This window comes from Bemisia tabaci, chromosome 10 (assembly GCF_918797505.1).
Source record: "Bemisia tabaci chromosome 10, PGI_BMITA_v3".
Classification (NCBI taxonomy): domain Eukaryota; kingdom Metazoa; phylum Arthropoda; class Insecta; order Hemiptera; family Aleyrodidae; genus Bemisia; species Bemisia tabaci.
Window position 1 is genome coordinate 20,294,610 of NC_092802.1, and position 25,560 is coordinate 20,320,169.

The following is a 25,560-nucleotide window of genomic DNA, read 5'->3' on the forward strand; positions in this document are numbered from 1 at the left end:
GGGTAACGGAAAGTTCGGATAATCAGAAGACAATTACTACTTTTCGTAAAATGGATAGAAAGTCGATGAAACTTAATACTAGACTACTTTAATTTTTACTTAAGGACTTCACACAGACAGAAATTTCGAAACAAAATTTTGGATATTACGGGAAGTGAAACACAAAATAACCTTTGATTCGGTTGACAATTTCAAGAGAAAATGTCAGCTCTTTTTCTTGAAGAAATTTGATAAAAAATGAGTGGTGCATATTGACGTGGCAATCGGGAAATTGCATTTTCTCAGTCTCCACGTTGTATTCTGCGCTAAATTCGACGCAAGCTGTACCAAAATCAACTTAAAATTTTCGTTGGTTTGTGTTTCACTTTCCTACAGTAATCACAAGTAACAGAAGAACACACATATGGATTGCATTTTTCAAAAAGGAACCGCAGGAGCATTGCAATGTTGCTAAAATTGTGCGTCTACTTTTATCTTGGAAGAAAACTCTGATTCTCCATTAACAGACCCTATTTTACTCGCTAAAAATTATAAATTAAAAACAAAAATTACTATGTAAATTTCATATTTTTGCATGGCTCCAGTAATTTTATTGCAAAGGATGAAGTTGCACAATCTTGGCACCATTGCAATGCTTCCGGTTCCTTTTTGCAAAATGTAATCCATATATTTATCGGTGTGGTGCTACGTTAAGGCGTCGTTAAACCTCCCTAAATGACAATGTAAACGATAGCTTCTGTCAGGGAATAAGTTGTTTAGCTATCGACTATGAATACAACCCTGAAAATACACCTCTACGAGATACACCACACAAATTCGACGAAGAACACCCGCTCAACAAATAGCCTCCGAAGGCGCCCTCGTTTGATTCGAGCGGCGAAACAACACCTTCCCATCAGCGAAAACGTTTTTCTCGGCGGGGCGAATAAATCAATTTTCCGATAGGCGAGGCGAGAGATGAAAAGGGCGTTGGTGCCGAGGAGGGGCGGGGGGTGGAGGGTGAACACCACTTTGGTGGATAAAACCAAAGCGCTGTCTGAGAACGGTCGGTAAACGGTGAGCACCGGTGAGTGTAAAAAGGGCAAGACGGCAAAAAAAACCCGCATAAAATATTCATGTCCCGGAGTATTAAATTAGGTGTAGGTTTTATAAGCAGGTATGAATAAATAGGAGACCGCGCGAATGGCCGTGGTGAAAGAGATACGAGCGCGCTGTTGCCGGCCCGGTCGTGTATTTGCGGATAGTCTCATTGCGAAACAGGAAGCTTCCGGTAAAATCTCGAGTACCTTCATAAGGAGAATATGGACAACTCGACAATGGACCACTAGACTGGGTACGAATTTCAGCATTCTGATACATGCTTCTTAGCCAGAATTTCACGTAAAACACGATTCGCACAACGAAAATTACTGGAACCAACTCCTAACGAAGATATTAACGTGTTTATTTCACATTGGTTACGAGGAATTTGAACTGCCCGCTCACAAGAAACTCAAAGTTCTACGTGAGTCAAATCGCGCCCTACAACGGTTTCAGCAAGCTTCTCAGTCGAGCAATGTTCATTTCCCACCATGTATTGTTCAAACTACAAACAACTTGCTATAGCTGAGCCAAAGCGTCAAGATTGAGGTTGCCAGATTTGTATATTGTGGAGACTGCCATGATAACGTGTAGCGCGCGATGTGAATCACGTAGAGCATTGAGTTTTCATAAGCGGGTGGTTTCAATTCACGCATCAAGAATCATTAGATATCTTCGTAAGGATTTGATTGCGGGAATTTTCGTTGTACGCATCATGTTCTACGTGAAATTTTGGTCAAGTAACATGTATCAGACTACTGAAAGTCGTACCTTGTCTAGTGGTCCATTTGGATGTTAGGTTTGATCAGGTCATGGAGCCCTTGGGGCTCAAAAGGGTAGCCAACCTATGAACTCGAACTATCCAGTGGTACTAATTTAAACTTCGAGAGTAGATACACTTATCAAGAATTATAAAACTTCGATTTCGCGCAAATGTTCTCAGTTTCAAAGTCTTAATCCTTTAAAATCCTTGTTTACAATGCGCTGTCGGCCCAATTGATTAACATTTCTATAGGTTGGCAGCGGCACTTTTCTAGTGACTGGCGTTTTTCACGTTGTCGCCCATTTAGGCACTAATAGCTACATAAATCAAGTTGTCTATACTCTTTCTATAAATGCACTCTAGCAAAATCTGTCATGCTGGGGAGCAGCGACGTATGAGCCACCAGACTTTGCCAAATTTCCTTTGATATGATAAATCACGAAATTTTGAGAAAGTTTATAACTATTTTTCCTCGAATTTTTCAGAAAATCTTTTTCGTAATTTGATCGAAGGTGCATGCAAATTTCAACGAACAATATGCATAACTTGCCTTGAAAATAAAGGTTTTATCCATGGAAATTTGGCAACATTCGAATGTTAATACGGCGTTTTTTCTTAGCACGGTAGAAATGAAATAAAGTGTTTCTTGGAAATCGTTTCACTAACGAGTTCCTAAGCTCCTATCTTGCTAATTTAAAGGAGCATCGACAAGGAAATACTCTTCACACTCGAATGTCAAACGTAGCTTCTGCAAGCGACTCCGTTCTTGCCTGCGAGAAAGCGTTCATTAATTGGACGTATTTCTATCAAACGGAACTAAGCGCTGATTTGAGTTCCTTTTGAGGAATTTAGAATGCCGGATAGCGCGTTCGGTCAAACGGACCTAAGCGCCATGGAAAAGCATTGCGAGTATAGGACGGAATTAGCCGGACGCCCGATTCCGCCGCAAATCCAAGCCCCCCTCTACCTTCCTCATCCTATGGCGCTTAGGTCCGTTTGATAGAAATACGTCCAATTAGGCCTTGTCCTCACGAAACGTTTCGTGGGAATTGTCCTGGGGAAAAATCTCACTTGCGAAGTTGGGAAAGATATTGAGTTAATCAATACTAATCACACTGAAGAAAAAGAAGAAATTTTGTTGTGTTTGTTAACGGTAGAAAAGCCCAGAAGTTTTACTCATGCGATTCGAACTCGGGAAAAATACCGTGAAACGTCCCGTGGAGACAAGGCGCTACGTAACGCTCTTGGGGAGAATAAGGAATGAGCGCTACGTGGGTGGGAAGGGAATGGCAGCGTTACGTAACCTTCTGTATTGGTAAAAAGAAGGTGTTGATCTGATCGACATGAATCGATCGACACAGATTCGATCGATTCACGGGTTTGTCGATCCTCGGAGGTTATAGATTCGATCGAAAAATGAAAACGTGAACCGATCGGCGTCATTCGATAGATTCTCGGGTTTGTTGAACGATTTCCGGGTTTGTCGAACGATGCACGGAGTTGTCGATCGATTCACGGATCTGCCGATCAATTCACGGGTTTGGTGATCGATTCATGGTTGCCGATTGGTTCACGTTTTAACTTTTTGATCGGTTCATGTCAATCGAATCGAAACAGGTTTCTTAGTAATTTGTCAATCGAAACGGTGTCGATCACTCGAAAAAAAACCACTCCGGATCTAGAGTCCAGACTCTGAAAAACATCGACAAGAAAAAATACTGTTGATTCAATCAGATTTAAGCGTAAATCAAAAGGAAATCCTCTCAAATTAAGAGGCTTGGTTCTTGATTTAAGCTTAAATCTGATTGAATCAACAGTATTTTTTCTTGTCGATGTTTTTCAGAGTCTGGACTCTAGATCCAATGTGTTTTTTTTCCGGTGATCGCTTCAAGTTTTCATTTTTCGATCGATTCGTGTCGGTCGAATCCATACTTTTTGATAAAAACACAAAATCTTTAATGATCATCGTCGTTTTTTCGACTTCTTTTGTGTAACTATCTTTAAAAATACTTCAAATGTTATGCAGCTCTATATTCAGGTCTCCAATGGTTTTAGAAATCTTAAAGGAGGAGGAGGAGGAGAGGGTCCGTCAAGCGGCAGTCTGACAACCTCGCATTCGATTTTCTTGCTTGAATACTTGCACGAGGTAACATGGCGTGAACTAGCCACCACCGTCGTTTGTTTACATAGAAATTGGTGTAGAACGAGGTTATCCACGACTGACGCAAAAATTACAATCTCTCATAACCCCGGTAGGTGTGCGGGGTAATTGGGGAGGAGCATGAGTGAAATATCAGATGTGATGTTTTCCGGGTGGGGATGGAGAATTTTCGGTGTTGCCGCGCCCTCCGAATTATTGCAGTCGTCCGGCATGAAAAGTTGCGAGAAGTTTCGGGAGAGTGTATTTAAGGTGATTCCGATGGACGCAATATTTTGTGTCAGAACGGCATGCGATAAAACGCATCAAGAGGTTCCATTTTATCAGCTACTCGTCATTTTTCTCCAATGTTGAGATCGCAATTCTGTTGTCAGGAGACTAAAGCACTCACCAATTTTAACAAAGAAATTCAACGTAATAAAGGCGAGGTTTTTTTTGGAGGGAAAATATCGCATTCGAGTGCAGTCTCGATATCAGTATCGAATGCGATGTTTTCTCTCTGAAAAAACCACGCCTTTAATACGTTGAATTTCTTTGTTAAAATTGGTACATGAATTCTTTAGTCTCCTAACAACAGAACTGCGATCCAAAAATTGGAGAGAAATGACGAGTAGCTGAAAAATTGGAACCAATTGATGCGATATGTCGCATGCCGTTCTGACACAAAATATGGCGTCCATCGAATCGAATCACCTTACTTTAGAAAAGAATTACCCAAGGGGAATATAAAAGTTAAATTAAATGAAATTTAAAATTTTCAAGCCCACTCACTTGCACAAATTTTTAGTTTGCGAGTTTATGAACGACTGAGGACGTAGAGGTAATGGCTCCGAAATTTAGAAAAAAAAAAACAAGCAGTGAACTCCAACACAATGTGTTGATAAGGCGCGTCATTAACTCGCACATATCAACCCCTTTAGTTTTCATTTAAAGAGATTTCAAAATAGGCAAACAGCACAACAAGAGAATTCACGATCCAACACTGCGAGGTCAACTACGCACCTTGACGAGACCGTGTATTGTGAATGTAGAAAGCTATTCGATCGAATTTAAGTTTTTTGATCTGCCCCAAGCAAAATCTTATCAGATTCTTGAAGAAAAGTGCTACGGAATAATTTAAGCGAAGAAAGGAAAAATTCTGTCGAACTCCTAGAAGATAAAGTCAATTTAAGGGTATTTTGGGGCTAAAATACCCAAATCACCGGTAGTATAAATCCCGTTATATTATTGAAAAGAAATTGACTCGATATAAATGCAGTTGCATTAAATACGTCTTGATTTTGTTATTTTAAACGTCTTTCCATGCAAAGAAGTTCAACCATGTCGTTGCTTTATTCATTCATGAATTGAAAGTAAGCAATCTACATCCCGAAAATCTACTGATTTGCCGTAAAAAAATGCAGAAACTTGATATACCACGTCGATGCACCCACTAGTTGAATTTACCAATCAATTTCGTGAGTGCAAATGTGTAAAAATCAATATGCTGTAGTCATTTTGGGTGCATTTATTTTTCATGAAACAATAATAATTTCAATCCCGAAAAACCATCAATTTTCCGTATAAAATCGAAAAAATCAAAATATGTCGACTCCCCGACGTGAAAATTAGATTCTACGTGTGTAAATACTTATGTATCGATATGCTGAACAGAAACTATGTGTGGACACAGTCAGAAGCCCGCGGCAACATTAATTCAACAGAAAAACTGTAAAAATTAGATCGGATTTTAGCCGCTTTGCCCGCCTCTCCTCGTTACTTACAACAAACCGTTCTTATACTCATCTCAAAATTTTTCTCAGAGCTTTGGAGTATTATCAGCTTCCATTTAAACTCCGGTTCGATGGCCGAATCGGCTGCCAAAAAAGCAAGCCACTGTTGAAGGGTTCTATGAGAAATTCGTGATATTATCGGCTCTCAGGAAATCACCCCATGGCTAAAATTGGTGGTATAAATGTTTCAGTGCTTAAAATAATCGTATTCAAGAAACTAAGGAATTAAACTATGGAGTCAATTTCTTTTTAATAATATAACGGGATTTACTACCGGTGATTTAGCTAATATAGCCCCAGAATACTTTTAAAGCGCCTTTACGTTCCAGAATCTCGACGGAATTTTTTTTTTTTTTTTTTTTTTTTGGCTTAAACGATTCAAGAGACATTGTAGTTAAAAATATAAAGATTTTTCGATTTGGACGTATAAAAAATGTTTAACTCGTTCAGGCACACCGTGTATTGTATGGAGTACTGCTGTTATTCGACCGTTGTCTTCAGGTCATAATTCTTACAAAGAAGCCCCTTGCAAGAGGCGAATTTTTTGTAATTTCTCCCAGTTTTTTCAGCGTTAGGTATATAAATGATTTGCTTGTCAAATTCTGAGGTCAATTATATTTAATTGTAATTTATACATTTCTTTTTTCCCCCTTCATTTTATTTTTTGTATCGAGAAGTTGAGGTTTTGTTGATTTCTTCGGATTTCGATTACTGTAACTTCTCTTCTATTCGGCCGATTTTTATGAATGAGGTCTCTTTTTATTTGTGTTTTAACGGAGAGTAAGGAAAAAATTGCTAAATACACGAGAAATAATTTTTTTTGAAAATTGGATGAATCCTAGCGTGACGGTGAAATGGTTAATGAAGCGTGAGTAATTAGGGCACGGGTCTCGGCCGCGCTGGGACCCAAGGCCTATTGTTCTTCGTGACGCCGACGCAGTGATCAGGAGCGTGGGGAACAGAGGGATAGGTGGATTCCTGTATGAGCCACGTTTAGCGAATGGTCTAATGAGTTTCAAGGCTCATCACAGATTGCACTTACCACTATCCTGCTGTCCCTGGCTATCAGAGCAAGGCGCACCAACTTTTGAAAAGGATAACAGTGGTGTGGAGATCTGTCAAAGCAACGTTTTGAACAAAACGGAGTGAGTGAAATTCTCATTCAAGGAGTGCCGAACTGGTCAGCCATCCTCGAATCAGCGCGTCGTACTCTTAGGCTTTTTTTTAAAAAAACCAATTAACGTAGACTCTTGGTATTCACTGCACATAAACTAGAGAGCCCCAGAATGAGAAACAACTTTAAATCATAATTATTGACGGATAAATAAACTTTTTACACGCTTTGGAAAATCTCAGAAGTTCGCGGTAGTCACTTTTCGGTAAGGAACTAAGGGACTCGGTTATTGTATCGAGCAGGGTTCGAAACGATCGCAAAGGCGGTTGTTGTGTACTGCGGGTAGTACCGGATATAGGAAAAAATGAAGGCAAGGCAAAAATACGGAAACGAACTTATGTATTGAAAAGCGAACGAACGGTGAGGTGACAAAAACTAGCTGCTATATTACGGAGCTCGAGAGCCGGGCTGTGTGTCTCTAGTGCCAAAATCAGAGTCCTTTTTGGGCTCTCTGGCGATCGGATCCTCTGGTCTCATTAGCTCATAACGGTGACCAGCTAATGGCTCCAGATATGAATCAAGAGCAAGGGTTGAGGGTGATTAGTCCGGACCCCGCGCGGAATGATGGGATAGAAAGTGCAGAGTCCGGTGATATGACGTAAGAAGAGAAAGCATGCGAATAGGTGGAATGTCCTGAGACCGGATATGAGGTATAAACGTAAGAGTGTAAGTGATGATGGAAGATAGGTATAGATAGATATAGGTATAGATAGATATAGGTATAGATAGATATAGGCATGTTGGGCACACAACACTCCTCCCTCCATGTGAGAAAAAAAAATTAAAATTTCGAAGAAATTTTAATTTTTTTTTTTTTTAAGGAAATTGGATAATTGCAAAATGAAGAGGTAGTATAGAATACATGAATGATGGAGGTAATTTAGAGAATATTAAAGAAAGTAGAATGTAGATATAGACGTAAGGAGATAGTTTGGAGAAAACAGAAGAAATGTAATGTATGTTGAATTGAAATGAAGACGAATTAATGTGAGTGAGAAACGCAGGTTGAAGATCGCTGATTACTTTTTCGAATGTAATTGGGGTTTTCATTTTTATGTTCGTTCGTAGCTGGGTGATGATTTTTTACGTTGAAATTTGCCGAGTGAAATTTAGGGAATGAGTGCAATTTTGTGAGCAGTTTAAAGGGTAGGTTGGAGAGCATGTTTAAAAGTTTCTTAAAAACACTGTTGTCAGAGATTTGAACAGAATCTTGGAGAAAATGAAGGATCAGAAGTAAGTGCAGTAGCGTGGTGATGAAAACGGACTCGCTTAGAAAAAGAGCTGAGAAAATGAATATGGCTGGATCTAATTTAATTTTGACGTTAGAACATGAATTACACTTTGATTTATCGAGAGAACGTTCGCTTGTGGTTTTATTGGATTTAAGATTGTTAGGAGAGGAAACTATGGGCGTTTTAGTTAACACTTCATCTTTAATTTTATCAGTGTGTTGCGGTTTTGGGAGCGACTTTTTTGTCGATTTTTGTGATGGATGTGAATTAGGCGATTTAACTTTTGAAGTCCTTCCTCGGTTTTCAGAGCGATTATTTTTAGCCTCGGAACTAACATAATTTTTGGAGTTAGACTGTATTTTGTTTTGAAATTGTTTGGATTGATGATTGGGGACAGAATTGCTCTGAAAATTTTTGATTAAATTGTATGGTTGAAAATACAAATTTGGACTGGAGTTCTTGTTACTTTTATCTTTAAAGCGTTGATTTTCAGATTTTTGAAGGTTATTCGGATGGTGATTAAATCGAATGTTGATATCAGATTTTGGGATAAAATTACAATAAGGAAAATATAACGAGCTTGAGTTTTGCTGATTATCAAATGTTGAAGGGGAGCGATAACTTGGGTGCTGTTGAATATCATGATGTATGCGACTTGAACGCGAGTTAGTATTTTTGCTTTTTGAAGGTTTTGTCTTTAAATTTGGGAAAAATTTAGTTATTAAATTTCGATTTTCAAGAACGTAAGTTTTAGAGTCTGAAGTAACAGGATGAACGATAGAAGAGTTGAAAGTGTTACTATTTGATGAATAGCTAATAGAAGATTTTGAAGCAGAAGAAGAAATTTCAGAGTACACAGGTTTGAGAAAATTTTGATTTTCATAAACATAATTTGAGCTAGAATCTAAATGTAATGACCTTGAGTTGTTCATAGAAAATTTAAGATCAAGATTTAACAATGACTTGGTGAGTTCAAAGGTAGAATCTGTAGGTGTAAGATTAAAGTTGGGACACATGGAAGTAGTGCTTGAATCGATCGAAGGATCAGGCGAAGGAGTAGTACTTTCAGATAAGTTCAGAGTATTGGAAAGATTATCAATACTATGCTTATCGATACTATGATTATCTATGCTATGCCTAGTAGTATTAAGTGTACGTTTGCAAGGATCTTCAGACAATGAAGTTTGATGCAACGTTTGCTTAAAACTAAGAGTTTTGATTTGATTAGAATTATTTTGATTTCGATTTTCCTTAAGATTAACATTAAAATTATTAGAAGGGAGTTTTTGACCTTCTTTAGATGTGGGATCCGATTCAGGAGGATCTGAAGTAAAACTAGACTTAACATTACAGTCAGAATTTGAATGCGATTCGGAGTACGGCCTAATATCATAAGGATTTGAAGGAGAGTTTGACTTAAAACTAGAGTTAAAATTTGACTGTGAATGAGGATTCGGCTTGAAATCGTTAGAATTTGAAGCAGATTTTGACTTAAAACTAGAGTGAGAATTTGAATGTGAATCAGAATTCGAAGAAGTATCATGATGATTTGAGAGAGATTTGGACTTAAAACTAGAGTAAGAATTTGAATGAAGCGAATCAGAATTCGGCTCGATATGATGAGGATTTGAAGGAAATGTTGACTTAAAACTAGAGTAAGAATATGAATGCGAATGAGCATTTGGCTTGAAATCATTAGGATTTGAAGCAGATTTCGACTTAAAACTAGAGTTAGAATTTGAATGCAAATCAGAGTTCGGCGAAAGATCATGAGGATTTGAAGGCGAATTGGACTTAAAACTAGATTGAGAATTTGAGTGCGAGTTCAAAGGCCTCAAATTATTAGAATTTAAAATCTTTTTTGACTTAAGACTAGGTTCAATATCTGTATCAGGATTTGATCCAAAGTTTGAAGGAGAATTTGAATTAATACTATCAAAATTCGTATGAGAATTTGAATCAGGGTTTGAATAACGACTTGACTTAAAACTAGAATGAAAATTTGAATTTGAGGAAGTGATCGACTTAAAAGTAGTTTTAAAATTTGAATCTGAATTTAATCGATGATCTGGAGTTTCGAAACAAAAAGAATCAGGATTTGATGTAAAATTTGATTTAGGAACAAAAATAGAAGTACAGTTGGAAATGGAATTTGAAAGTTGATCGAGATTTGAATCATATTTGTAGCTTGATAAAAATCCTACATTCCTATTTGGATATGCGAATTTTGAGTTAGAAATTGAAGATGTTTTCTTTTGCTTCTGCTTGTTCAGAGTCTCCATAAAAGTTTCTAAATTTTCAAATGAGTCTTCTGGAATTTTATTTTTTATAACTGGAGGTAACTTTTCACTTATGACTAGAAAGAAGCATACTGCACCTTGCTCGGAAAGGGCGTTTTTGACGAAATTAAATACACTAATTAAGAAATCATATTCGTTTTCAGTAAGTTTTGAAATTCTGGGAGAAACCATTTCTATTAATCTTTGACAATATCGAGGTTCATCCATGGAGAATGCACAAGGAGGTTTAGCATCAGAAATAGTGTCTACATTCAGACTTACCCAAATTTTACAATTTAAATGATTATGTTCTGTGGTTTGACACTGCGGACAGTACTTACCAAAATTTTCCCGTAACTTAGACTTTAAATCACTCTGAAAGTTGTAAATTAAAGCATGCTTGAGAGTTTCCCAAGAATTGATGGAATTTGCGTTTAATTTATGGCTAAGATTTGAAGCTAATTTTGGAATTAAAATTTGAGAGACTACTTGCTCTCGAAGCAAAGGCTTGGTAAAATAAATGATAGTTTCACATGATTCAACGAATTCGCCATAATTGTGTCTGTCACCACCGGAAAACGAGGGAAGAATAACACTTAGAAAATGCGATGGTTTTTCTAAATTACACATGTTGCACAAAATTTCGATGAGCTTTGAAACGTTGATGAACTTTGGGCGGTGTGGTCTTGGCCGTAGTGTATCCAGAAAATGTTTAGTTTCGATAAACTTCGCGACGATGCAGTCCTGATGGAAGTATGTCCAGAAAATAGGAGAAGTGCTCGGATGTCCGTCTTCTCATCCTCTTTTCGATTGCCAGACGACTGCCAGAATGGTTGGGAGAGTTCTTTTTTCGACTGCGCCACTGTTGTGTACTGCGGGTAGTACCGGATATAGGAAAAAATGAAGGCAAGGCAAAAATACGGAAACGAACTTATGTATTGAAAAGCGAACGAACGGTGAGGTGACAAAAAACTAGCTGCTATATTACGGAGCTCGAGAGCCGGGCTGTGTGTCTCTAGTGCCAAAATCAGAGTCCTTTTTGGGCTCTCTGGCGATCGGATCCTCTGGTCTCATTAGCTCATAACGGTGACCAGCTAATGGCTCCAGATATGAATCAAGAGCAAGGGTTGAGGGTGATTAGTCCGGACCCCGCGCGGAATGATGGGATAGAAAGTGCAGAGTCCGGTGATATGACGTAAGAAGAGAAAGCATGCGAATAGGTGGAATGTCCTGAGACCGGATATGAGGTATAAACGTAAGAGTGTAAGTGATGATGGAAGATAGGTATAGATAGATATAGGTATAGATAGATATAGGTATAGATAGATATAGGTATAGATAGATATAGGCATGTTGGGCACACAACACGGTATACTACGTATACGCGCCAAAAAATTGGTGCAAGTGAGTTAGCTCAGACATTTATGTGTTGTTCAGAGTATTTAACGTCTTGACTCCGCGAGACTTTTTCATGAGATAAGTCCCAAGCTATATTATAAACTCAGGAGTGAAACTTCTGGAATTTCTCGTCACCACAGGACGGGACTCTCACGTGCCTGCGGCAAGTTTGCGCGGGAGGATAAACTGGACGTATTTCTATCAAACGGAACTAAGCGCCGATTTGAGTTCCTTTTAAGGAATTTAGAATGCCGAATAGCGCGTTCTGTCAAATGGAACTAAGCGCCATGGAAAAGCATTGCGAGTCTAGGACGAAATGAGCCCGAGGCCCGGTTCCGCCGCCAAGTATTGGGGTATATACTTTTCTAATATTGGGACTAAACTTTTTAAATACTCATAATGTTGTTGTAATTTCACCTCGGAATGAGATTCAGACAGGATTTAATCAGCAAAATGTCTAAAAAGCGAAATTGCAGAGTCTTGACGAATTTTGAACGATGCGTCTGACACTTAGAAATTAAGGCGTTGGGTGCAAACAGGGCATTTCTTGGTTGCGGCGTTTCAGAATCTCCTCTGCTGATTTATACATCAGAGAACTATTTGGCGAAGTTTCTGAAATTTTTAGTTTTTAGCGTTGTAAAATGATAAAGAAAATCCAGTACGAGTTTGAAGAAATTCCATGCATTTGCTTAAAATTTAATGTGTGAAACGTTGGCAAAGATCCCGAGAAACCGCAATCAAGAAATGTCTTTTCTGCACATAGCGTTTCAAGTACAATGATTGAAGCGCGCACCGGGCTGTGCATGCAATGCGTGAAGTATTCCTGGAACCGACTGCACTGCTTTTGGCGCAATGCGCGAAGTATTCTTCCAGTATTGCAGGCGCTACTATGCGCGTAACGCTGGCCGCGCTGTGTTTCTGTTTGCATCGAATAATGGGGCTTCAAAAGCCCATAATATTGTGTTTCGACGCCGTATGAGCATTCCAACGTTGCCTCGTTTCTCCAGATAAAATATTTTTTCAGAGAACATTAAGAAAAATTATCCATAATCGCTCATTTAGAGTGAATGGACCTGCATTCAAGAAGGTACGAACTTAAGCACTCTGATACATGATTCTTCTCCAGCATTTCACGTAGAATACGATTCGCGCGACGTAAACTACTGAAATCAACATCAAGCTTAGATATGAACGTTTATATTGTACATAGGTTACGAGAAATTTGAATACATTCACTTCTGATATGTTTGGTTCTTTTCAGAGCTAGTGAGTTTTACGGAGCTGACTTGGTCACACATTTCTAAATTTGACAGTTGGGTTCTTCTCTGATAAAAAATGGTTAAGTCCGGGAATTTGATTAAGGCTCAATTACAAGAAGAGCTTATTTTGATACCCTCCCCCTCCCAAGAAAGGGGGTGCTTGATTAGGGCTCAATTATAAAGCCTTATTTTCATTCACAAATTATATAATGAGCCTTCTTCATTCAGGGAACTAATGCCATCTTCATGTTTAATATCAGTAATTTTGGAGTCAACTTTAAGGATTGGTTTAGTTCTCTGTTTGGCATGTTCTAATCGAAAGCTGGATTCCAACAGTTGTAAGTCAGGATATGCTATATGTATTTTCATGATAAAGCGGTACCACAGGGTGCTTCGTTTTAATGTCTTCGATGATAATTGATGGACAGAATTGCCTTGTCCAGACATGCAAGTTTATCTTCACTATTCCATCCGATGCAGGAAGAACATTTTGTAAAACTTTAACTGGGCTGAAGTTTGAACCCGAAAGTAAGTGGATAACGATGACATTCACGAATCAACTTTCGCGCTGTAATATGTAATAAGGTCAGGATACAGTTAAACATCATTACTCATTTCAGTTGTTCCTGCAATCAATATGGATAGCCTCAGGTTAGGGAATGTTGCTTTTATGGACTTCGTGAGATCATTGTGTTATACGAATAACTTCTGAAAGTTTATCGGCTGAAATCGGAAGGTAAATAAAGGAGCCCCTAATTCGCGGGAATTTTGAAACTTGAAAACTCATGTACTGAAATATTCTATGATATTAACTTATTTTAACTTTTATAAGATACGATTTATCCATAACTTCCAACAACTCACATATTTGAGTTTTCAAGAACAGCTTGATTATTTGTATACTAATTGTTATATTTTCTATGAATAAAAAAAAAAAAAAAAAAAAAAAAAAAAAAAAAAAAAAAAAATTCGCGGGAATTGCATCTAATGGAGGGAGATCTAAATGCATTCGCTATGGTATTGTATTTATTCGATGTATGTTTTCATTAGTTAAGTTCTCCGACGGTAACGAATTTCTACAAATACGCAAATCAAAAAAATATAATAAGTCGATTTCTCAATATTAAGACAAGGTGATTGATGACGGGAGTCCAAACATAAGCGCATGTACCAATGTGACGGTTGCTTCGGCGGGAAGAAGCGCGTAAACGTTACATCTTTATAATTCCGTTGACTCACATTTAACGGGTACCCGTTCACATTTTAATCATTATCTTATTCATGTATATACATACAGCTAATACTATGTAGTTCTGTTGTGTAAATGGACGTATTTCTGCCAAACGGAACTATGTGCATTCTGACGTGAGCCCTGTCATGCATGTATTCTTATGGGTATCAGGGCTCATGTCTTAATGCACATAGTTCCGTTTGCTATAAATACGTCCAAATAAAAGTTAAAAAAAAAAAAAAAATTAACGGGTGTACCTGTACAGAAATTAGTGGATATTACGAGAAATATGTAGTCTTCATTTGATTTACATACTAGAAAAAGAAAAGACAAATCTGACAAGAAATCTCTATCGTTATTATTCGAGTTGTATGCTTTTCTATTGATATTCTATGAACATCTTCACATTTTGATGGCTTCAGTCAAAAAATGCTATCTTCAAACCGAGGACGGAGGAATATTCGTTATCAATAATCGGGTTGGCTTCAAAACTAAAGCGTAGTTGGAAATTTCTAAACATTGCACTGTAGATGTTGCTTTCTTTACTTTTGTCATCAAGTCATCACATCATTTAAAACTCAACCGGTTATTTCTGATTGTCTTGTTCGGTCCTTTCTTCTATTTTCCTTTTTTCTTGTCACTCTCTACGTGCGGCTAATTTCTACGCCTACGTTTGTTTCAGGCCTTCATGATGAAGATGAGCAAAATCGGGAACCAAACCAACTCGCAGGACCCGCAAGCCGTCAACTCGCGGGTTTTTGTCGGGAACCTCAATACATTCCAGTGCAGCAAAACAGACGTCGAACGAATGTTTCAGAGATACGGTCGCCTGGCAGGTCAGTCTTCTATTCCTGCTAGCTATCGTGTTTTGAGAGGGGTTAGAAAGAAGCTAACACAAATTTCCCAGGTAAAAATTGGCGATAGGAGCTGCGTTTCAAAATACCATAGGAGTTCTTATAGCCGACTAAAGAAGGCTATTAAAAATCATATAGCTGGCTGTAGAAAGCGGAGCAAATCATACAGCCGGGCTATACAAAGCTGTAAAAAAGTATACAGTCGGGCTATAGATATTATCGCCGGGCTTTACACTTTATCGCCATTGGCTAAAAAAGGCTATAGGATTTTGTGTAGAAATTCGTGTGCTTTGAAAATCATTAAGTTTGATACGGAACTACCTTAATATTTACAAAACACACATTATATTTTCCTTTAAAACACATTTTTTTTCATCAATTAAAATGAGAATAATCCATACAGAGTGTGCAAACATTTCAAAATCATGAGTTGAAAAACACTGACTCCGCGAGATTGAATATTAGAGCCTAACACAAACGGAGCGGCGACGCACTGGCGCCTACAAACCTAACAGGGATACTTCACGCATTGCGCAAACGCGCATTGACGCCTACAAACTTAACACGGATACTTCACGCATTGCGCAATGCGTGAAGTATCCCTGTTTGGTTTGTAGGCGCTAATGCGCGTTTCGCGCTTTCTGCCCGCCCGCTGCGCCGCAGCATGCCACGGCTTCTGAAGCAACTATTTCACACCAAAGGTATTGCATAGTACCATAAGAAATTGAAAGCGCTTCAACATATTAAGAATGGCAGGTATCCTTCAAAAGTACGGAGCTTTCCTCGCAAAATAAATCAAGATACTACGGCAGAAAAAGAGAGCGGTAGTCCAAAAACTAACTAAGTCTAAACTAACTAACTAAGTTAAACAATCTTACCAATAAAGATGTAAATTTCTGTCAAAAACTAGGATTAGATACCCTACTATTTAGAATTAATATAATTAAGGTAGTAAAAGAAAATCTTCAAACTTAAAAAATTTGGCGGTAGCTTAACCTAACTAGAAGAATCTGCCCTATAATTGACAATCCACAATCTATAATATTTCAGATAACAATATTTATATATCGCTGTTATATATCCGTATTTACTAACGTTTAGCATAAAATTTATCGCCTGGCTGTTGCTTAATCGCCATCGGCTATGAAAGGCTATAATAAATTGTATCGCCGGCTACAGAAGCTATTGGAAATCTTACAGCCGGCTTTAGGTCTATAGTATTTTGGAACACACATTCTACTGCCAATTTTACCAGGGTTCTGAAGGAAGAACAATTTAAGTTTATGATAAAGGATTATATATTATTACGAGATACATCGGGTGAACCAGCGAAGAAAAACCTGTAGATGAAAAAAGTGTGGCCGGAGAATTTGATCCCAAACTTGGTTATTTACAGATTAAGAAGGCAACGAGCTTTTAATGTCTCTGCCATTTGACAGTTCATGGAGAAAGTTTTTCATTTTCCCCTGAACTTTCGAGGTCTTTAAGAGTTTCTCCTCGGGAATCTGGTCATCAGCGCCGTTGCATCATAGAGATCCGCTTTATTACAAACTGCTACAAATAAAACTCGGAAATTGTTTTGCGTTGAATCGCCTATGAAGTACAGATTAACTTTAGATAGCTTTCATGTATGGAGGTAGTGAAACTCAGCGTTGGGCAGTCTTGGTTTCTTCATTTTTTCATTGCTTGACAACTGAGTTACCATTTGTGAGAAAATTTTACGGAGATATTCTTGGTAGTCTTACAATTAGTCCAATCTTAACGGAGGTATCTTCCTTCGAAAATCACGGTAATATAGACGTCATTCATACGGTACATTCGTAGTACATGCGAAGTATATTCACAGTACATATATGGTTTCTTCCACCTTGGATTCATTAATTGGTGCCTAACACACACAGTTGCAATGGTCGGTCAACTTGAGATGCTTCGTTAAGGTCTCTGACGTGGTCGAACTGGCATGCGAAAAATCGCATCGATGATGTCGAAAATCTCGGCAGATTTTAGAGCCTTCAGCCAAAAGAAGGATAGTAGCTCCTGCCCATGAGCCCACAGTCATATCAAACCTAAAAATTGGCAAAATCAAGAAAAAGGAAAGCAGTACCCTTTTTGAAAAAAATTCGCATTGAATTCAGAAACCAATGTAACAGATCGATGTATCGGATGTTAAGTTTCTTTCCAAAAAGGATTCTGCTTTTATTTCTCAGAGTTTTGCCAATTTCTTGGTTCCCATTGATTCTTCAGGCTCATGCGCATTGCGAAGGGACTGGGACTATTGCCCTTTTTTCAGCTGAAAGTTCAAAAGAGCCTCGCCAAGTTTAGCCCCTTTTTTTTTATACCCGAGTTGGTCAACCGGACAGTGCTCAAATGAAAGCCTATGGTAAGGCAAACTTCCATGCAAAGTTTCAACTTGAAGTGACCCCTCGTTTAGGCTGTACAGCGTTGCCAATTTTCTAGTTTCATGTGCTAAAATCAAGGATATTGGACTATTAGTCCGGCGCATAAGTAGACTAGTACACCCGAGTTGGTCAACGAGACAAGGCTCAAACGAAAGCTTATGGTAAGGCAAACTTCCAGGAAAAGTTTCAACTTGAAGTGAAACCTCGTTTAGGCTGTACAGCGTTGCCAATTTTTCATTTTTATGCGCTATACTCAAGGAATACTGGATTCATCATGGTTGAACAGACTAGTATACCCGAGTTGGTCAACGGGACAAGGCTCAAAAGAAACCTTATGGTAAGGCAAACTTCCATGCAAAGTTTCAACTAGAAGTGAAACCTCGTTTAGGCTGTAGAGCGTCGCCAATTTTTCATTTTCATGCGCTATACTCAAGGAATACTGGATTCATCATGGTTGAACAGACTAGTATACCCGAGTTGGTTAACGAGACAAAGCTTAAACGAAAGCTTATGGTAAGGCAAACTTCCAGGAAAAGTTTCAACTTGAAGTGAAACCTCGTTTAGGCTGTACAGCGTTGCCAATTTTCCATTTTTATGTGCTAAAATCGAGGAATTCGGGACAACGCTGTACAGCCTAAACGAGGTTTCACTTCAAGTTGAAACTTTTCCCGGAAGTTTGCCTTACCATAAGCTTTCGTTAGAGCCTTGTCCCGTTGACCAACTTGGGTGTACTAGCCTGTTGAACCATGATGATTCAGTATTTCGTGAGTATAGCGCATGAAAATGAAAAATTGGCGACGCTGTACCGCCTAAACGAGGTTTCACTTCAAGTTGAAACTTTGCATGGAAGTTTGCCTTACCATAAGGTTTCTTTTGAGCCTTGTCCCGTTGACCAACTCGGGTATACTAGTCTGTTCAACCATGATGAATCCAGTATTCCTTGAGTATAGCGCATAAAAATGAAAAATTGGCAACGCTGTACAGCCTAAACGAGGGGTCACTTCAAGTTGAAACTTTGCATGGAAGTTTACCTTACCATAGGCTTTCATTTGAGCACTGTCCGGTTGACCAACTCGGGTATAAAAAAAGGGGCTAAAAAACACCACTTTTTGGCGAGGCTCTTTGCTGCGATTTTTGACATGATCAATTCGATATATCGCACGCCAACTCGACCACGCCAGAAACCGTGACGAATAACCTTAAAACAGATACAAAACCAAAGCGGAAGAAACCCTGGTATGCATCACCGCAGTGGATGGCGTTATGTAACGCCATATTTGTGAGGCGATATTTTCGTTTTTATTGTTGGTCAAGAAAACCTCGTGTTTGCGCGGTTCTCAATATTTTTTCCTGGTCAGTACGGTTCGAATTTATTTAAACAGGATTCTGTGACCAGCACTGCCGTGTTAAGGAAAAACGCCGTATGAACCTTCACGCGTTGCCAAATTTTCTTTAATAAAACACGAACTTCCTGGTAAACTTATGGAGAGTTTTCTTCAAATTTTTCAAATTATTTTGTTCGCAACTTCACGTATAGATTCTGAAAATTTATGGGAACAATATTCATAACTTTCCTCAAAATTAAACATTATATCAATGGAAATTTGGCAATTCTCGAATGTTCATACGGCGTTTTTCTTTAGCACGACAGAGCAAAACTGACCCATAATGAGTTCGTCTTTTGTAGGAAAATTACTGAGTTTCCATCCGGGAACCTCAATAAATTGGTCCATCGGGATATCTGCAACTTGACAACCTTTCTCTCGGCTTACTTCGGCTTACGTTGGCTTGAATGACGTCATACTTAAACGTTCCAGGGGAGTGGACGCTCCGCGAACTTATTCGCGCGAGCACCTAATTTTGGAAAAAATCCAATGGCGGGGAGTTATGTCCCGCGATCTGTCTGACATTCTCGCAGGGAGCACGGGTCACGCGCTTCAGTCAGACTTGATCGCAGTTGACAGTTCGGCACCGCGAAGCTGGCGCGACGGTCGGTGGACATCGGAGGCTGACGGGATTAGGCGCTAATTATGCGAGCCGAGAGTAGTGCCTGGCAATGGAGATGTTGCATGTGTGAGGAATTTGCGATTTGACTATCGATTCATATGGAAAAGTTGGCGAGTCACACGATGGTGCCACTGGTTTTCTCTGAAATCAACTCCCAAGCTCAAAAAAAGCTCTCAAGTTGAAGCCAAAATGGAGGGGCTATCTCACGCTACCCTGAGAGTCCCCATCTACACCAAGACAAACTCTCCATGCAAAGATAGGGAGCAAATACATTAGCAGTGTTGCCGTGTTTTTAATTTTAGAGTCCTCAAATAAAGGGGCAGCCCTGTCAATGTATTTGCTCCCTATCTTTGCATGGAGAGTTCGTCTTGATAGGGATGTGGACTCTCATGGTAGCGTGGGATATCCCCTCCATTCTGGCCTCTTTTTAAGAGCTTTTTTTAAGCTTGGGAGACGATTTCAGAGAAAACCAGTGGAACCATCGTGTTTCTCGCGAACTTTAACGTAAGTAACAGTAGTCAAATCGAGAATTCCTCACACATGCAACATCTCCATTATTAGACCATGATGCGAGAGGATATTTGCGTTGAAGCAAGCCGAAGGAGCGCACGTTTGTCAGAGGGTCATATCGTCGATTGGCTGCTTAACTACACACTGAGATGAGCCCGGAAAAACATTGAATTGTATGGAGGACAGGGTTCATTGCAGAGTGTAGTTACGCCCTTATGTCAAGTATGTGACGATATCTCGCCAACTGAGAGAAATCGGCGTTTTCCAAATGAAGGAACGTAATTCCATTCCAAAATCGGAAAATTGACTCAAATACTTTGATCTTGTACACTGAAAAAAAAAAAAAAAAAACTCCGGCCGCAGATGCCGTACTTACGGGCTGTAAATCGTCACCCTCCGGGCAGAGTATCACAAACGCCATGCGACGTTTCAAAAATTTCCGCCGCCATTTTATTTGTATACAGAGAAATTGTTACTTGAATTAATTTGAAAATTTCACCGAATTCTATCGGCAGCACAAGGAAAACTTAGTATGAAATGTTCGGACTGCCTCGTTGAACGACTTCTCGGTAACAAAATAAAATGGCGGCGGAATGAAAATAAAATAAAATTTTGAAACGTCATATGGCGCTTGTGATACTTCGGCCGGAAGGAAGCGACACATAGATCAGCCACGTTCCGGGCTGAGAGGCCGAAAGTTCTGGGCGCAGCACCCGGATCAGTCGAAGCTACGGCTCCTGCACCCGGAACCTTCCCTCCATTTTATTTGGTCTTCTTTGTCTACAGCTTTGTCTATCAATTTCAACAATCGGCCCGCTGGAAGGTTTTCGCGAGGAGCCTCGTTGAAAATTCAGCCGTCCCGCCGTAAAATTTGGCAACGTTTCAGTAAACATTGACTCCGGTTGAGAAGCCCGGTGAGATCCGATCTACTTGAGCAGAAAATAGCTCCGCGAGAGAGGGGAGTCCCGATCTCGAAGCTGTTTACAGTCGGTTACTTTTTGATTTATGCTCCGGTGAAGTGTCTATGATTCATTTTAATACGCCGTCCCGCGGCTGGCCGCTAATTATGAACTACCTACCGCCAACGCTGCCGAGATAGCGAAGAGAACAGTACGTACATTTCTACATGAGCCATGGTAAGCACGTGCTTTTATGTGTCTCGAGGTTCATCCAGCATGCACTTACCGCTCTCTTCGCTATGACGGCAGTACCACCGACGTGCACCCCGCAGCCGCAAAGCGTGGTGGAGATTCTTGCGGATTGGCCACATTGAGGTTCGCCCATTCAGAAACGTCTTTATATGGGTAGCTCAAGTACAAAAACACACAGAAAAAAAATTCTCGGTGTTTTTACCAAGGTCCGTTGGTACCTTTACCATCCCACTTTTTTTTACCAATTATTGGTAATTTTACCAAGACACACTGGTAAGCTTACCTAAAACCGGTATTTTTACTGTTTTTTTTTCAGGTAAGAATACCACTTTTATTGGTAATCAATTCCCAGTAACTTTGTAATTTTATCTCGGTAATTCTACCACAGTCGATAAAAAATATTGGCGTTTTTACCAAGATCCAGTAAAATTACCAAGAAAGTTCTCTAATTTTATCGATATTTCTCGGTAAAATTACCAATTCCATAAATGGTAATTTTACCAAGAAAAAACTGGGATCAAATAGAACCCGGAATTCTTGGTAATTTTGCCCTTTTCTTAGAAATTACACCGAGATTTTTTTTTCAGTGCACGTATTTTCGTTTGCGATGTTGCGCAGTTTCTGTCAAAATGTAGATATTGCATGTTTGAGGAATTTGCGCTTTGACTACTGTTCCTTACGTAAAAGTTTGCGAGAAACACGATGGGCCACTGGTTTTTTCTGAAATCAACTCCCAAGCTCAAAAAAAGCTCTCAACGTTTGTGGCGTATTGGAGGGTATATCTCACGCTATCCTGAGAGTCCACCTCTAGACAAACTCTCTATGCAAAGATGGGGAGCAAATACATTGACAGGACTGCCACTTTATTTGGGGACTCTAAAACTGAAAACACGGTATCCCTGCTAATGTATTTGCTCCCTATAGAGAGTTTGTCTTGATGTAGAGGTGGACTCTCAGGATAGCGTGGGATATCCCCTCCATTTTGGCCTCAACTTGAGAGCTTCTTTTGAGCTTGGGAGTTGATTTCAGAGAAAACCACTGGCAACATCGTGTTTCTCGCGAACTTTTACGGAAGAATCAATAGGCAAATCGCAAATTCCTCACACATGCAGCATCTCCATTGAGGAGTTCTTTGGAACAAGGGCGTATAAGACTTGCAATGCCGCTAAGATTGTGCGAATTTGTATACAATTTGCAGCGAACCAAGTTACACATGCACGCTAATTATTTTCACAGAAAAATGAATAAAAATTGTAAAAAAAATTTCAGGTAAAAAACCTGGCACGGCTTTCAAACTGCCCACTAGGAACGATGCACTATGTTGTACGATCTTAACGGCATCGCAAGTCTTACACGCCCTTGTTCCAACAAACTCCTCGATTCATTTTTTTCTTTGATAAACCATAGTAGAGTTGCTATAATTTCTTCATCTTCAAATTCCTTGACGTTCCCCGACCTTCTAAAGAAATTTCCATTTTTTCCGTTTTTTGAATATACGGTGACTTACGCTAAACTTCGGACACATTTTCCTTGTTCAGAGATCAAATTATGGAAAAATGTCTAGCCTACTTTAGAGACTTTTGGAGAGTGACGCGTAGTATACATCAATCGAAACATCAGATCCCCGACAATTCAGTCGTGGTAATAATTTTGCCAAAAAATTGGCTAAATTCGAAAAAAAAAAAACACTTGGTTTCGATTTCCCATGTTATTTTCCAAACGGAATTCGAAAGTGGTCGTCAAGGGTCTGATTGGCTGTAAAACAAGCGTTGAAAGCTCAGGCCAGAATCAGGCGACCACACTTTTTCCCTATTCAATGCGGGCTCATATTTTCTCTTTGTAGGAAAGTCAACGCTTTTTATCACTCCGTGATGATTAATGAACAACATGTTGAGCGAAAAGTCAAATTAGATTTGCCTAGTGATGACTGATGAATTTCGAAGTGAGCACGTTGCTAGGAGAGATTCCTGCAAATTGGGTTGGGATTGCGGAATCAATTGCTCAACTCTTCTATACTCAGTCGTGATTGGTCATCATTGGGCGAATGAACGGCATCTGAACGTTGACTTCAAAAAGTAATTTTTGCACTTTGGGAAAGATGGATTTGCGGGGGTTTGAAAAAATGTTGTCTCTGGGCACAACGGCTTTGAAAATTCGTTCATTTTTTAAGCAGTTCACTCGAGCTCCTATCCAAACTTTGCGAGAAAGAATAATTCGAATAATTAATTCTGGAATTAAGTCGACGTAATTAATTCGCTGGCATCCCCTTTGACGGACCAAAACATGCGATCAATTTGAGCGCAAACTTTGAAAATAAAGGACACAGTGATAGGAGAAGAAAAAAATAAAATAATGAAACGCCCTCAACAGATTCAATTTAAGTTCTAAACTTGCATAAAATTCCTTTCATTTACTGATTTGTTCGATATTACTTAAAAATCTTGATAGAGCATGCTTTAGATGAAATTCCTTGACCAGGTTCAACATCAAAGGTTTGTCGGCTGTATGTTTTGTCCCCTTATCAATACAATGAAAAAATTCCGGAAAAGAAGACTACAAGGCGGCGGCCCTAATCTAGAATACATTCAAATAGTTTAGGATCCCCGTGCACCGAATCGCTGAAGCCTCGAAGGGCTAAAAGACCATTAAATTTGGATTCCTTGGGACCAATTACCTCGAAAAACATCTCTTTCCCATGCAATTGCGTCACTTTTGTGACCTGGAATTACATGGGAAGAACAATGTGAATGTTCATTTTTTACGTAATTCATTCTAAAGATCTACCGGGTAATTTTCAATATTTTTGCGTCTATCAATGGATAAGCGATAGGTCCAAGATTTATTATATATCCTTTATCTACATTAGCAGAGTTTAAAAAGGGTGCGAGGCGCCCTCTGGCGATTAGACAGAGCACCAGCCAGGGGCTGTAACCTGTAACCCCTAGCTAGTTGTATCATTTTTGATACGGCAAATAATTATTGGAATCCCTTGCAACAATCTATTTTCTTACTTATGCCGTTGATTTTGATGGATCTTTAGACTTCAGAAGCTAAGTTCCGAAACTGAAACATACAATTTGTTCCAGAAAGATCTGTAACTAAAAATTCATCGGCTTGCGTATTTTATACCGTAAAATGCGACAAAATCGCTGACTATTTTTTGCCAAACTGGACGACTAGACAAGGTACGCATTTAAGTATTTTAGTACATGTTTTACAACCAGAATTTCACGTAGAGCTGCAATTTGTGCAACGAAAATTACTGAAACCAACTCCTTACGAAGATATAAACGTTTTTATTTCATATTGGTTGCGAGGAATTTGAACTACCCGCTCACAAGAAACTCAGAGCTCTCTGTTAGTCAAATCGCGCACTTCAATGGTTTCGGCAAGCTTCTCAATCAAGGAATGTTTATTTCCCACCATGTGATGTTCAAACTATAAGCCATTTGCTATAGCTGAGCCAAAGCGTCAAGATTGGGGTTGCCAGATTTGTATATAGCAGAGATTGTCGTGATAGCGTTTAGCGCGCGATCCTCGATGTGAATCACGTAGAGCGTTGGGTTTTCATGAGCGGGTGGTTTGAGCTCACGCTTCGAGAATCATTAAATATCTTCCTGAGGAGTTTATTTCGGTAATTTTTGTCGCGCAAATCGTTTCTTACGTGAAACTTTGATTAAGGGACATGTATCAGAAATCTGAAATTCATCCCTTGTCTAGTGGTCCATTGGCAGATAGGCGGTACAGTTCGTTAGCCCTTGATATTTCTCACGCAGATTGTTAAGTCAAGAGTAAATTTTAGACTTCCGCGATGCGCTCATGGTGATTTTTTTATCATTATCTATAAGAAACAACCCTTTTTCTTGCAGTAGCTGAAGTTCGCAACGGACCCATTCGCTGCCGAATTTTCTTCTCAACGTGCGGAGACTGCGAAGCGAAAGCGTGGGGAGGAGGGGACCGAGAGAAGATGAAACGCGGTCGGCGCTGGTCCCAAATCGACTTAATATGATAAACTTTTGGAGTGGCACGACGCTCCCGAACCGGGACACTTGTTGCTCGGCATCCATCTCATTGCCCCGGACCCGGCTTCGCGCAACCCTCGCCCCCCCCCCCCCCCCTACACAACCCTTGTCGCCTTGTTTTACGCTGCCCGCGATGTCACCCTCCACTCCATGCTGTTGCCAACACTCCCGTGTTACCCAGGAAAGGGACAGATTTTTCAAGACGAGGTTTCTTTAAAATTTAGGAAAGAGGCTGTCAAAATACAATGAAGAAACAATTTAGAAAGCGGAT

At 39.4% G+C, this 25,560-nt stretch overlaps 1 protein-coding gene across 2 annotated transcripts in view; it reads left to right on the top strand.

The window, feature by feature from the left end:
* LOC109036906 (uncharacterized) overlaps positions 1-25,560 on the top strand; it is a 359,096-nt gene that overhangs the window by 134,474 nt on the left and 199,062 nt on the right. Inside the window, exons 1-2 of one of the 2 annotated variants that reach the window (XM_072305545.1) lie at positions 13,026-13,453; positions 15,029-15,182. In XM_072305545.1, coding sequence (XP_072161646.1) covers positions 15,035-15,182 — 148 coding nt within the window. In that variant the 5' untranslated portion in view covers positions 13,026-13,453; positions 15,029-15,034. Of the gene's footprint in view, positions 1-13,025; positions 13,454-15,028; positions 15,183-25,560 lie in introns of those variants that run through there. The other variant, XM_019051326.2, reaches the window with a different exon arrangement.